The sequence below is a fragment of the Boleophthalmus pectinirostris genome, unplaced genomic scaffold, assembly GCF_026225935.1.
Source record: "Boleophthalmus pectinirostris isolate CB_2022bp ecotype Guang Dong unplaced genomic scaffold, ASM2622593v1 HiC_scaffold_18, whole genome shotgun sequence".
Lineage (NCBI taxonomy): Eukaryota > Metazoa > Chordata > Actinopteri > Gobiiformes > Gobiidae > Boleophthalmus > Boleophthalmus pectinirostris.
In genome coordinates, this window is record NW_026571133.1 from 28,510,126 (window position 1) to 28,523,582 (window position 13,457).

Consider the following 13,457-nt stretch of genomic DNA (forward strand, 5'->3'; position numbering starts at 1 on the left):
CATGCTGAACTGACTTTGTTGCAATAACTGAGATCATTGAGAGATTATAAAAGGGTGTTAAAGATGAAATAAAAAAAAACACACACACACACATTTTTTTACTCATAATAGGTCTCATAAAATAGTAAAAAATTTAAAAATGCTTGCATATAAGCATAAACTGTAAATATATGTATATCTGAAGAAACCATCACAAAACCATAACAACAGTGAGTTTTATTCTGATAAATGCAATGTTTGCGCTCCTAAAAATAATCTCCATTTGTGTGGCCCAGCCAGCTCCTCCCACTCGGCACTCAGGTAATAACTGTTAGCACTGGCACTAAAATCACATCATCATTACCATGCTCATCCCTGGCTCCATCACCAGCACGATTAGAGCCAGAAATAACATGTATATTCACACTGTGCTGCAGGTATTTGGACTGGCGCTGTGCAAAGCGGATCATTAAATATAAGAGCTTGTTCTTTCCAAAGTTTGTCTTTTTCTCTTTCAGGATTACAAAGCTGCTTCTTCACTACGCCTGTGTGCGATGTGTTCCCTCCTTTTTGCCAACCCTATCTTACATTTTTATTGTTTTTTATCACCTCCCCCCATATCTGCACTCTCTTCCCCTCGCAGTGATTGATGGAGTTCGGCAGCAGAGCACCGTGTGGCCAACAGTCCGCGGCAGCCTGCACTGAAGAAAGACGGAGAGAGAGGAGGAGAGATTAGAGAGAGAGGGAGAGAGAGAGAGGTAAAGGGGTGGGAAGGAACGGAGGTATGGACTAGGAGGAGGGTGTGTACGAAAACGAGGGGAGCTCAGCTGAAAGCCACAGACTTAATTCTATGCATCATTAAGCAGTCTCACTCAATGCAACATCCCCTATACATCATCCACGCTCAGTAAACACAACGATGACATTACATTAGCAACTGCAAATGAATTTTCTTTTTAGAAGGAAATTGAGAATACTCGGCTTCTCTCCCTCTCTTTCAGCTCTCCGCTGCGTACTGGGTCTTGCAAATCTCTGCCCGTAAAAGGCGGATATAAACAGAATAAAACCCAAAACAACACATTTTCCTCTGCCTTCTAGTTCTAGCTCCCAGTCTAAATAGTGTGGATAATTGTGCACAATGGCATCTTTATTTACATGGAAAATATTGCCATTATCCCCTACTCATCTTTGTATCTAAATTCTATTGCATAGTAATTTACTTTCAAATTTTTTAACTTATTCAAATCTGTTGGTCCAGTCCATTTTTATATTTACAAGAGAATGCACAAAAGCTGACATGCAAATCCCAGCTAAAAAGCTAATAGTATTTGAGCTACATAAATTATCCAGCTAGTCAAATGAATAATTATGTTTTTATTGCACAGATTATACCCTTTCCCCCCTAAAGTGGCTCGCCTCTGAAGCCTGGGAAATCTATTAAGGCCAGGCTATAGATCATCCCATCCACTGTGGCGTGTATATAGATTGGCCGGCTCATTTGAGGAATATTGAATCAGTTACAGTAAAGTAAGCCCCTGGATTGAGTCAAATGTAAAAATCCATGCATGTGTGAGGAGCTGTCAGCATGGGCCTGTAATGACGGATGGCTCTTGCAGGGAGTGGTGATAAAAAGTCAAATTATGAGCAGTGGGGAGCGACAGGAGAGAGCGGGGGGAGAGAAGACAAGACAAAAAGAAGTGGACCAGATCCGTCAAACCATAAGTGTAATCAGTCAATGTGTGGGAGCGCTGCAGACGACAGAAAGCGTTTCCTCTTTGGTGCAGTTTGGAGTCAGAGGTCACTGAGGGGTCAAGAGTATGACCCCTGGCCTCCTGCTAGTAGAGACTGACACACGACCGCTCATGTATTGATTCAGTGTTCATGGTTTACTTATGTTATTACTTTAACTATCGGACATGATTGGTTTTCAATTGCATTGATTTAAAAAGTCACCTTTAATCTTTCAAAGAGAATATTTAGCAGGGATTGCTCGTGGAATTCTCGTTTGGTCCCCAGTCCACATAAATTGAGACTAGAATCATTTGGGGCTATAATGATACAGTATAGTTAAAAGGTGGCAACTGTATTTACGAAAAGGCAAATAATATCAACGAGCCCAAACATACACCATATCTGGGACTCAGGCTGTTTTTTTATTTAATGATAATAATGGCTTCAGTCACAGAAACAAATTTTTGCCTGAAAATTGCTTATTAAACTTGCACACACACACCATGTCAAAATTTTAATAAAACCGGGACTAAACATGGAATAGAACTGGACTAAATCAAGTTTCAAATATTCTTTATCAAAGTATTCATTGATATAATAGAAGTAGTGACAGTAAAAGTTTTCTGCAATTTATTTAGTTTGTTTTGCAAATTGTAAATGAATGCACAGGAATTAAATATTTTTTGACTACAGCTCCACTCAAACAGTGAGATATACATTCATACCCTACTCCATAAAACTGTACAACTCACCAATATGTAATAGATAACCCTATGTCATGTCAATCACTATTTAATTGCTGCAGATTTTCTTCTCAGGGCCTCTGAACATAGCCAAGACATGTTTACTATATTACTATATTTTTATTTTTCATATATACAATAATATATAATATACCTTATTCAACATTTGTCCTTCGCTATTTTTGCTACTTATCTTGAATTTATTATTACCATTTATATTTTTGCTCTTTATTATTATATTTATTGTGATGTGTGAGCTACTTTGTCCAAATAATTTTCCTTGTGACTTGGTAAAGTTTGTCTAAGTCTTGGTTCACCCCAAAACCATCTCTCCTTCCTTCTTGATGTAACACTGGCAGACTGAACCCTGGTGACCCCTCCCCTCCATGCTCCATGCCTGACCTGCTGTGAGGTGTGAACTCCTGTCCCCCACTGACAGAGCCTCCCGATCATCTTTATAGTGCCTGTCCCACACTGTTTATGACACAGCAGTTTAATTAGAGCAGCACTGGAGAGGTAAGAGCTCCACGGAGGCAGCCCCACATCAAAGCGGCTATGAGAGGAATGTGGGCATTTGCTGTTTGTTTTATCATCACATATCCACACTTATCTCACAACAATGGCTTGCTCACATGGAGGGACTCTGATCCTGGCAGATACATTTTTTTTTTTTTCAAAATTATGTGAATTTTAGGCAGGAGCTGGATTAGAATCAATTTATGATGCTATTATAAAGGAATTATGAGAACTGGCCAATATAATTTGCTACACTGGTTATTTTTTATCAATAAAGTTTGTCAAAGATATGAAAGATAAGCATTGAATACTCAATTAATATAATATAATATGCCTATGACTTTTTATCAATTTGATTTTTCAAGATTTGCTATGAAGGGGAATTATACATTATTACTTAGAAATCAATTTAACAGCAATTACTTTTGACCACTTATGACTGTAAATCTGGAAGGCTGTTCAAATGAAGCAATACAGCAATCCAAACAAAGCTAAATTAGTTTCATATTTAGCTTGTAACCTAATGAATCAATGTTTTTACTGTTACTGTTAATTTACTGTTTACTGAGAAAATCCTTTACTTGGAGATACTGAGAAATGCTAACCACATCAAACTTTTATTATGTTTGTGTTAATCACAGAGTTTAATGAAGTTGCCTGATGCTTTTCCTCTCTCACAACGTGAATGGGTGACCGTCTGCGCCCTTCTTTTTGCTTGTGTGAGCGGCCACTGCGGCTGGACTTAGTGACTGGGAAAGTCTCCTGATTTATGACCTTGAAGTCTTAACCTTACGGAAACAGAGGTAAAGTTTGGTCCAGTTTGCTGTACTGTACTCTGGTCATGTGAGTTATCTTAAAGAAAATAATAGATAGATTACAGGTGTACTAGAGTAGCAGTGGTAAAATATTTGTTTAAGAGGGATTTTTCTTGTAACAGGTTGGGCGATTACTCCATGAATTAGACGTTAATGATTAAGCAACGCAAATTGAAAGAAATAGGGGGTATTTTATTCTCTGTCTCGCTTGGTAAGTTTTCATTTCCTTCTTCATTAGTTTTCTCTTTTGATGTACGCTCCGTAGACCCTCATAAAAGTGTGGGATGTACGAATACAATTGGGAGTACTTCTAAGTGATGCTTGTTTCTCTCTAAGACTACATTCAAAGATCTGCTGTAGATAAACCTTGTGACTCTGTCTCAGGTCAACACCACACAATGCTGCATCAACAATATTCAAATATGCCGCAGACCAATTATTAAAGTCAATTTTGGGGTTCTTTGCACTTGTTTCAGCGTGCATCGTGAAGTCAAGCAGCTCTGACATATTAAAATCAGCCAACCTTACATTGCCAGTGAAACAGCAGAAGTATCAGCACGCAGTAACTCAAGGCCAAAAGAGGTAGTTTATTTTTATCACGGGCAAAGGCGCCAAATCATGTTGGTATGAAGTGGGCTATATAAATGCAAATTGTATTGGAGAGCTATTAGGCCTGGAAAGGGTTTGTATGTAAATGCCCCAAAGGATCACAGTGGAGCAGTTGGTCTGTTAAGATTAGTGCAGTTTGTACCACAGGAGATAAACCAGGAAAAAGTGGAGAAAATGCAATTGCCTTTTGGAAAATTGTGGTGAACAAGGTGAGAAGTTTAGAAATTGAATTATTGTAGCGATTTTATGAAGTTGTTTTGTATATGGAAGAAGGGCAAAATAAGTTGGGGGTCAGTTTAGCTCCCTACAGATCTTGCTGTAACTCACATTTGTCATATCTGAGATATAGTTAATATTTTTTTATGATGATTTTGTCAAAGCACATTACAAAACTTTGTGCAGATCAGTTAACTTTGTTTGAATACCACTATGAAAGTTGAATCAAATTATATCAATTAAAAATAAATAAATAAATCACTCAAATCATTGAGCCTGATTGTGTAATCTCTTAAAATTTAGAAAACCTGAGCCATTAATGCTGTATGGGTACATACTGATGCAAGGGTGACCTCTAGCTGTGTTTAGCTGAAATTTCCAGAAACTCATATGAACTTGAGACAGCAGCCAAAGGAGAATTGGCATCCTTATTTACTGTTTAACCCTTGTGCCTTGTAGAAAATGTGTACATTGGAAGTGTTTTTTTTTTTTACCAAGTGTGTATTTTTAAACTGCCATAAACCTGTCAAATCTTGGTATTTTTCAGAGATTTATTATTATTATTATTATTTTATTTTTTTCATGAAGTTCTCTTTAAAATGACATATTGGGATTATAAATTCCCATAATTTATGAACTCCTTAGAGTCCAGTTTTTGTCACATAAGTTATTTCATGAAATTATCTCTTTGAATTATGGTAATTTGGTAATAATATTAGTTTTCGATTTGGTGAAATGAGAGAGATTTTCAGAATTGTACTAAACTTTAAATCTGTCCCTAAATGCATGTTTTTGATGAGAAGCACATACATTTCCTGCACCCTGTACATATCCCCACACACACCAAATCATGTCATTTTGGATGACCCAGACCAAAGTCCAAACTGTATTTGATAACAAATTTCATCTATTTTTTTCTTAAATGTATTGTCACTGTGACTTGACTCTTTTTTTAACGGAAATCATAAAAGTTATTTTTTTCCTAGTCTTGTGTAAGGCATGTTTGTTTTCTGTATTACACTAGGCTTTATGCAACTATGTAAACATTATAATGTGGACTAATACAATCTGAAGCTTTAGTTTTAAAACTATTGCTTACCTGTAAAAACACGTGTGTGTGCCTGTGTGTATGTGTGTGCCTGCGTGTGTGTGCGTGTGCGTGTGTGAATTAATAAATGTACTTTCAGATACACAAATTTCCCACAAGGGTTAAAATGTAATGTGCACAAATAATATTTACACGACAGACACTTTTTTTCTAACCAACTCAAATTTTATTCCTTTTAGGAAACATCACTTATCACTTTACAATATTGGTAATAAGGTGCAGTACAAAACAATAAATACAAACAAATACTAATTAAAAACAGATTCTCTGCTTGCTCATTCAATTCTTCAGTGATGTTATGTTCTTACAAATCCAAGTCATACCAGCCCAAAAAAGGCCACAACAAAACAAATTAATTATTTCATCCTACGTAGACTTGGCTTTGTGTATATTGGTCATTGTCTTATTATAAGTTTTATCAGATTTGTGTTGACAGTGTAAGTCTTGTACCTGGAGTCCCTCAGCCGTTAGTGCTAAGCAAGCCTGGATCTGCCATGTGCGATCACGAATGGAGTGGAGACACAGACACTCCGCCAGCTCTGCTACAGAAGGGGCTGTCGTCAAGTCTTTCTTGTTGCAAGGATTAACAGTGGCGCTGCAGCAAGCCTTGTCATCCAACAACTCAAACAGTTGCTGGGCAATCAGAACAAAAGTGCCACTTTGTCATAATGTAGACAAAACTTCACTAGCCTATATTATTTCAATTACACATTCTCACCAAATAGGCCTCCTCAAGTCATTTCTTTTCTGAGCTATCAATGACACATATTTGCAAACAGAGACAATATGAACACTTTTCTCAGAACTAGCTTATGACAGGCCGACAAAATAAAAAAGTGAATCTGTCTGCACACAAACAGGTTGTACCAGCACGTCTGTGTTCTCTAAATAAATCCTCTTGTAGGGGCAAATTTTGCGTTGACCTCGAATGTCCCAAACATTTAACTTAAATCCTGATGACTGGACACTTTTTATACTGAAGCCCTAAAAAAAAGAAGAGACACATCATTTGAAATAATTGCATTGACTTTTACTTCTGTACTTACCTGTGTGAAGGTGTTGTGACTGACACCTTCGACTGCCAGTTGCTTTAGCAAAGTTTACTTTCCCACATTGTCCAAACCAAGCAACAGTAAGTGCACCTCCTGTTCTGGGGCCTGCTTCAGTCAACAAAGAATAGATTGTAAACCCTGCCAGTATGAATACATAATTTAGGGGTTGTCCTCTTTAAATGCAATTTTCGGGTTGTCCTCTTTAAATGCAATTTTCATGAAGACTGTATCTAAACTTAACAGCAGGATCAGTGTGTATTCAGAGACAGCTGACCTAGCATTAGACGAAATTATAATATGGGCATCACTTAACAGGAATCATGTAGGCTATGTACATGTATCAGTTATCTTCTTACCCGGCCTTACCCATGTGTGCCATATTTTAACATACAGCATATTTCATCATGTCATATCCCATATGATATAAGTTCACCTCCTAGGCTTAAATCAGTCCTAAAAGATTAGTATGAAGACCATTTATAAAGTTAAAATAAAGCATGTCTACTGCATGGCAGAAGTAGGCTACTTAACAAACTGTAGCTTAAAGAAACCTAGTTTTAAGTGTAAACATAACTTACATGGGCCCCTCACCATCCCGGATGTGAGCAGGAATCTAGTACAACTAATTTCTGCACACTACAGCAAAGTAAATGACGATAAAGGATTTCACATGTGATATTGATCCCGCAGAGAGTAACTCACTATGCTGTTGTGCTGCTGGAGGTGACTGACCTCAGTCTTGACTGGATTAACCTCAGCAAAGGCGACAGCTGTGTGTCGCCGAGGAGACCGTGACGTCAGAGTAAACAACGGGGGAAAACGGATATTTTTATTGCATTATTTAATTTGAATTGTTTGCTTTTAATTACGAAAAACAAACTTACTCAAGCCCAATGGCAAATAGTTTTAGCAAAAAGAAACAGACTAAAATAAAAGCTCTCTCGTCTTATGTCTCCACAGATCATAATTACAACTTCTCAAATTAATTCACCGCCTGCTTGTCTCAAAGGAGATGATTCTGATTTGCCTGGAAGATTCCGCAGAATGGCATTAATTTCTTCCATTGGGAATATGCCAACGTTTAAAATCCACATTGTAATTAGCTTTTTAATGTTTACAGGCCCCCTCATTAATTCAGACTGCATGAGACCATTTGCACCTGTTTGATGGCGACTGTACGATGACGATGGCTTTATTGTTCTCAGAACAGCTGGTAAACAGCGCCCCCACCAGCTTAAACCTTTTAAAGTTTCTCATTACTCACCGTCTTTCCAGGAGCAACAAAAACAAGCTGGGACAGAATCCGTTTCTGCTTTCACCTCAACACGTATTTATTTTACCGAGTACTAGCTATATGATTTCCGTCGTGTTCAAGGCTTTAAACCCAGAAAGATGCCGCAGAAAACACTGGGATCCGTTGTAGGTCTGCTTTGTGCTGGAGCCTGTCTGGTGCAGGTAAGCCGCCTGTGGGGCTCTCAGGGTCGGTGGGATTTCCAGGCAAAGCCGCGGACTCTGGGGGTGGCGAAGGCCTAGTCGCTCTTTTTTGTCTCCTCCACAAAGGGAAGGGGCACAGCTCACTAGTCATTTCTCCTAGACTGACGCCAGGGTTAGTCTCATGATGTGATTATTTCCCAGCAGAATGAAAAGTATAAAGAGTAAGTAAAATAGGTTCACCAGTTAACTGAGTTTTAAATCATGTACACCGCACTGAAAGATTAGCTCTTGCTAACAGTGACATCCGGCAAGTGTTTATTCAACAGAGGTTGCAATCTAGGCTAGCGGAAGAGCTACTGTGTTTTAGTGAGTTTGTGTGCGTCATTTCAAAAAACACATCTTAAAAGTGTCAAGAGGTGCAATGATTGTTTTTTAAACTTTGTACTTCCTTCTCTGCAGGTGACGTTTATTGTCCTGCAGTATAACACACAAAACCTAACCTAAAGGCCTATTGGCCACAGTAAACAGACACTACAATGACACATTAGCTGAACACATTCTCAACCCAATCCAAGAGGAAACACCTAGGTTGCTGAATTATAGAAAATATGTTCCATTAAACAATGTAAATGTCGTTTGGTTTATCCTCGTTTCCTTATCTTGGTGCTTCAATGTCCCTTTTTCTAGGCAAAGGAGTTTTGTTTTGGGGTAAATAATGAGCAGTATCGCTGTGAGATGGGTTACTGCTGTGGGGAGACAGAATGTTGCACCTACTACTATGAACTTTGGTGTGAGTATTTGCCTCCTTTTCCCACAAACTGGGTGTTGTGTTAATACCCACTTGTCAGTTCTTAACTAGTACATAGATAAAGCATGTAGTAGTGATGCTATAGAATGTTGGTTGATTCTGCTTGTTTTCTGTAGGGTTCTGGCTGGTTTGGACCCTGATTATCATGCTCAGCTGTTGCTGTGCATACCGTCACAGAAGAGTAAAGATGCGTTTGCAGCAAGAGCAACGTCAGCGAGAAATCAGCCTGATGGCCTACCAGGGAGCCTCCAGCTCCTTTATTTCTCCCCCTCCACTTAATTTGAGTGAGTGACTGTGCATAAGAATTTTTATCATCTTAAATTAAACTTAAATGTGTTAATCTTGGATGACAAAGGATATTTAATTATATCATTGTCTTCTTGAACCAAAACACCTAAATAAGACTTCGACAAAAAAGAATAAGTGTATTGCTGTTATATGAAGCATATTCTGAATTTGTGCTTCTGCTTTTGAAGGGTTTTGGAATGACTGCAAACTTCCCGACTATGAAGAAGTGGTAGGCCACCCACCGACACCACCACCTCCGTATTCAGAGAACCCTCCAGATATTGCTCCCCCTGCTGCACAGGTGATTTCTTCTCAGTCACAGGTAAACTCCGAAGCAGACAGCACAGAGGGTACAGAGGCCTCAGGCACTATGTCACACCAGGGAGCAGTGTCGATGCCAGTCCAACCCTGCCTGCCTGTAGAGAGTGGAGATGAGGAGGAAGATGAGGAGCTCAACACTCGTCGTCGCCATATTACAGGTGATTCAGGGATTGAGGTGTGTGTCTGTCAAGTGGATGCTGATGAGGACAGTGATGGAGAGCACCGCATGTGTATGGCCACAAGTGGGGACTACTGCTCCGCCCGACAGCAGCAGCCTTTTATACCGAAAGAGCATACTGCTGAGGTAACAGGCCAGAATGCAAACACCAGTTCTGCTGATCACATGGTGTGAACTAAGGTTTTACCCCCTAACCAGCATACTGATGTGGCTGTCTGGTTTTGTAGACGGGCAAGCTGCAGCCATCTTTATTAACACGGGGAATGTCTGTTATATTTTTAACACGTCAACATTAGGTTTGTGTTGAGTGGCGTTAAGCTTTAAGGAAGACAAAAACAGGAGGGAAGGTGATCTTTCAAGATACTGTTTTGCCTTTAGCCAGTGTGAAATCTTTCAAAGCAATTAATGCTCTGCTTTTTGGTTTCATTGACATTCTTTTAAAGTAAAGGGGAACGACCCTGTTTTGCTCCCTCCCTCTCTATAAAAACCGTGTTTCAGTGAACGTGTTGCTCCTCTTGACCCGAAACATTTCTATACAGAGCTGCCTGACGTGGGTCAGCCACATTTCTCCCTAGTTTCTTCTACAACTTACCAAAGGGAGTCCTAAAGAAGAAAGGAAGACCCTGGATAAACAAACAAGTGTCCACTTCTTCCCATCAGACTTTGCATGAGAGCTTGCAGTATGTGTGGCCTGTGGAATCTGGGGCACAGCTGCATAGTGATGTCAGCTCTGAGGTCATGGTAACCAGCATCTGGTGTGAAGCCCATGGGGGCGTCCCAAATGGAGCAAATCCAGTTATCCCCAGATTGTATGGAAAAAATTAATCTTGTTAATTAGTCTTTTTTTCATTTTAGTATCTTAAAGTTTGTAGTTTTTTAAAATATCAGACTTACTCATATTGAACATGTGTTCAACAATGAGCATGAGTGTTTGAGTGGTTTGCTTACATAATTTATGGATTGACTACATGGGACTTCTGCAGTGTACCCATGTGTCATTAAAAATAACAGATGGAAGGGCATAGCCAGCCACCAAAATCTAATCAATAAAAAGCTTTGTGGTGGCTATGGTATGATTGTTGATTTGTGCTGCCAGTTGCTTAAGTTTAAAGAAGCACGTTTTTATATGTAACCAATTGTGCTTTAGTCAGTGTCACAGGTTTTTTCTTCAAAGTTTCTCTGAATAATCCGAGTTAATAATGTTGAAAATAGTGAGTAAAACAGATTTTAGAGTTGTGGTCTAAGAAATTATCATTTACATACACTGCTTTCTGCATTAGTTCATTGACTGAGTATTTTAATTTTTCAAATGCAGATGGTTGGCCAGACAGGCATCTGATAATTGCGTGCTTGGCTCTCTGGCCATCACTGAGAGCATGTGTAATTTGCAGTGTTAGTTTCCATAAGCTGCAGAGCATGGCTGCTTTTAAACATGATGTGAAGTCTGTTTTGGTCCAGCTTTAGGCTCTCTGGCTACCTTATTTGTGTTTCTAAAAATATAAATATATTCTACATCCATAAAAAATAAATGCTATTGGATATAAATTGTGAATAGATGGCCTGAAAACCACTAAATGACTCCCAGTAGAGAATTTCTTGACATTTTACATAATCATACAATGCATGGTTTTTTAAATTCTCATTTCATATGAATCAATTTAAGGCAATAAGAAGAATTTCAGGTTTCTCTGTGGAATTCTTTGAAGCAGTAAACCTCCCTTATTGAGTATATCTCACTTCAGTGAAATAACATGAGAAGCGAGTTGGCCCCTTGAGACAGATTTTATGACTCCAACATGCCACAGTCACTACACTTCTGTTTTGCTATCTATTTCACTGATACAGTAAAGGCTCATGTGACAGGGGTATTTGAATGCATGTAAATTGTGAAAAATAAGATGGAAGACAAGATGGACATAAAGCAGAATAAAGAACAAATGCCTTGCGTAACTGCAACATAAACCCAATGATACAAATGGAAGATGGACTTTTTTTTTTTTTACTGTAACTGTACAGAGCTCTTTTTTTTATTGAAAGTGAAATGCTTTTTGCTTAGGCGGGTGACTTCAAACATTTTCAAATCACATGAGTTAAAGTTTCACTTTGCGTAAGGTAAAATTGAAATGTGTTTGTATTCTTGATCAGGCGCAGAAGTTTTAGTGTTTTATTGCTTTGTATTTGATTGTTACGTTTTATGACATCAGCATGTACACATGGAATGAATCATCGCTTTCTGCATTTTTTCATAAAATTCTCAGTATTTTTATTTTATCCAAGAAGATGGATGGTTGTGCTGCACTGGAGATACATAGTTACTCTTGATTGCATAATTTCTACAAATGTATATGTTTACCCAGAACAAGGGCTATAACATCCACTTATGTACCTTATGTACTCATCATTTTAATGTGTTTTAATTAAAAGCCACCAGAGATTGACTCAATCGTCAGCAAGTTTGTATCTCCTCTCAATGTTCAACTTATGTTTTTATATGTGTTTTATTGGATTTCGGGTCCCAGACAGAGTACATGTATGTTGTTGCCTCACACTTGTGAGGATATAAGCCTCAGAGGGCACAAAGCATTTAATTTCCACACTGTATATTGTTCTCACCAGCGTGTCCTTTTCATGTGCATGTCTTGTTTTCCCATGCTCAGGGATATTCAAAACAAGGAGTGCTAGAGTTGGACCATTTTTAACATATTGTGATAAGCCAAAGGAGATCTGTCATAGTCTGGATCTGTATGAACCTCTTATTGCATTTTCACCTTTTCTTACCCTAGGCTATGCAAAAACATAACATGACTGTTATATGCTGCACCCTTTTCTGTTTTCCTGAGTACCAGTACTAGCAAAATAAACCCTGTACTTGTGACACTGCGCTGTACTGTAATCTACTACGATGTGTATGTACTTTGTGTAAGCAAAATGTAAGGCGGATATGTGTGTGTTCTGGAGCTTTATGATGTGACTGCAATTTCCATATTTTACCATGAGAAACTCTTTGTATCCACCATCATAATAATGGCATGTTTGTATTCAGATTGTTTAAATTTTAGATGCGTAGTAAAGATTGTGATGATTTAGTTAACTTACATGGTGTTCCATGTGTAGACATTTGGCACACATTGCGTTTTGAGTGTTTTTGGTCTTCAGTTATTATTAAACAGAATGAATGTTGCCTTTAATCACCAGTTATTCCATCACTAATACATTGTATGTATAGTATACATATGAATGACCTCAACCTGGAACACAGACGGCATATGTTAAAACTGTTGCTCGCACCATGACACAATCTATATTATTACTTTTTAACATTTCATGTGCCATGGTTTCCCTTTGTTTTGCCAATATAAAATACTGTGGCTAAAGTGTCAGTAGACCGACCTGCTCTCTAGTTATTTTAAATCTGCAAGCAAATCTAAAATTAGTAAGTTGGAAACGCACTGAATAAGACATGCTTTGTTACAAGCAAGTCTACTGTGTACTCTTTAGGTCATCATTTGTATTTTATTTTTTTAATAAAAAACTTGAACTTTAACTTGCCTATCTTTGCACTTTATGAACTTTTTTAATATGGTAATTCTTTCTCTAAAAGGAGACATGCAAAATTTACATTTATGAGCTTTGAAACGTTTTGGTTTTCTCTCACTGCT

General features: G+C 38.2%; 1 protein-coding gene and 1 long non-coding RNA gene across 2 annotated transcripts; one reads left to right on the forward strand and one right to left on the reverse strand.

Annotated features, from left to right (window-relative positions):
• Nucleotides 1–5,939: 5,939 nt before the first annotated feature.
• Nucleotides 5,940–8,025, reverse strand: LOC110160625 (uncharacterized). Its single transcript, XR_008632213.1, has 3 exons — nt 7,348–8,025; nt 6,764–6,874; nt 5,940–6,701 (listed from the first exon to the last, which is right to left on the reverse strand). It is a non-coding gene; the product is annotated as an uncharacterized LOC110160625 (long non-coding RNA).
• wbp1 (WW domain binding protein 1) lies at nt 8,013–13,342 on the forward strand. The gene is made up of 4 exons (XM_020925214.2): nt 8,013–8,224; nt 8,891–8,993; nt 9,128–9,295; nt 9,488–13,342. The coding sequence occupies exons 1-4, from the start codon at nt 8,162–8,164 to the stop codon at nt 9,970–9,972; spliced, it is 819 nt and encodes a 272-aa protein (XP_020780873.1). The 5' UTR covers nt 8,013–8,161; the 3' UTR covers nt 9,973–13,342.
• The last annotated feature ends 115 nt before the right edge of the window (nt 13,343–13,457 follow it).

Excerpts from the sequence above, each read along its gene's own strand:
- wbp1 (XM_020925214.2), top strand. The coding sequence starts at position 8,162 with ATGCCGCAGAAAACACTGGGATCCGTTGTAGGTCTGCTTTGTGCTGGA. Across the intron at positions 8,994-9,127 it reads CTACTACTATGAACTTTGGT|GGTTCTGGCTGGTTTGGACC; the intron begins GTGAGTATTTGC and ends TGTTTTCTGTAG. Across the intron at positions 9,296-9,487 it reads TCCCCCTCCACTTAATTTGA|GGTTTTGGAATGACTGCAAA; the intron begins GTGAGTGACTGT and ends CTGCTTTTGAAG.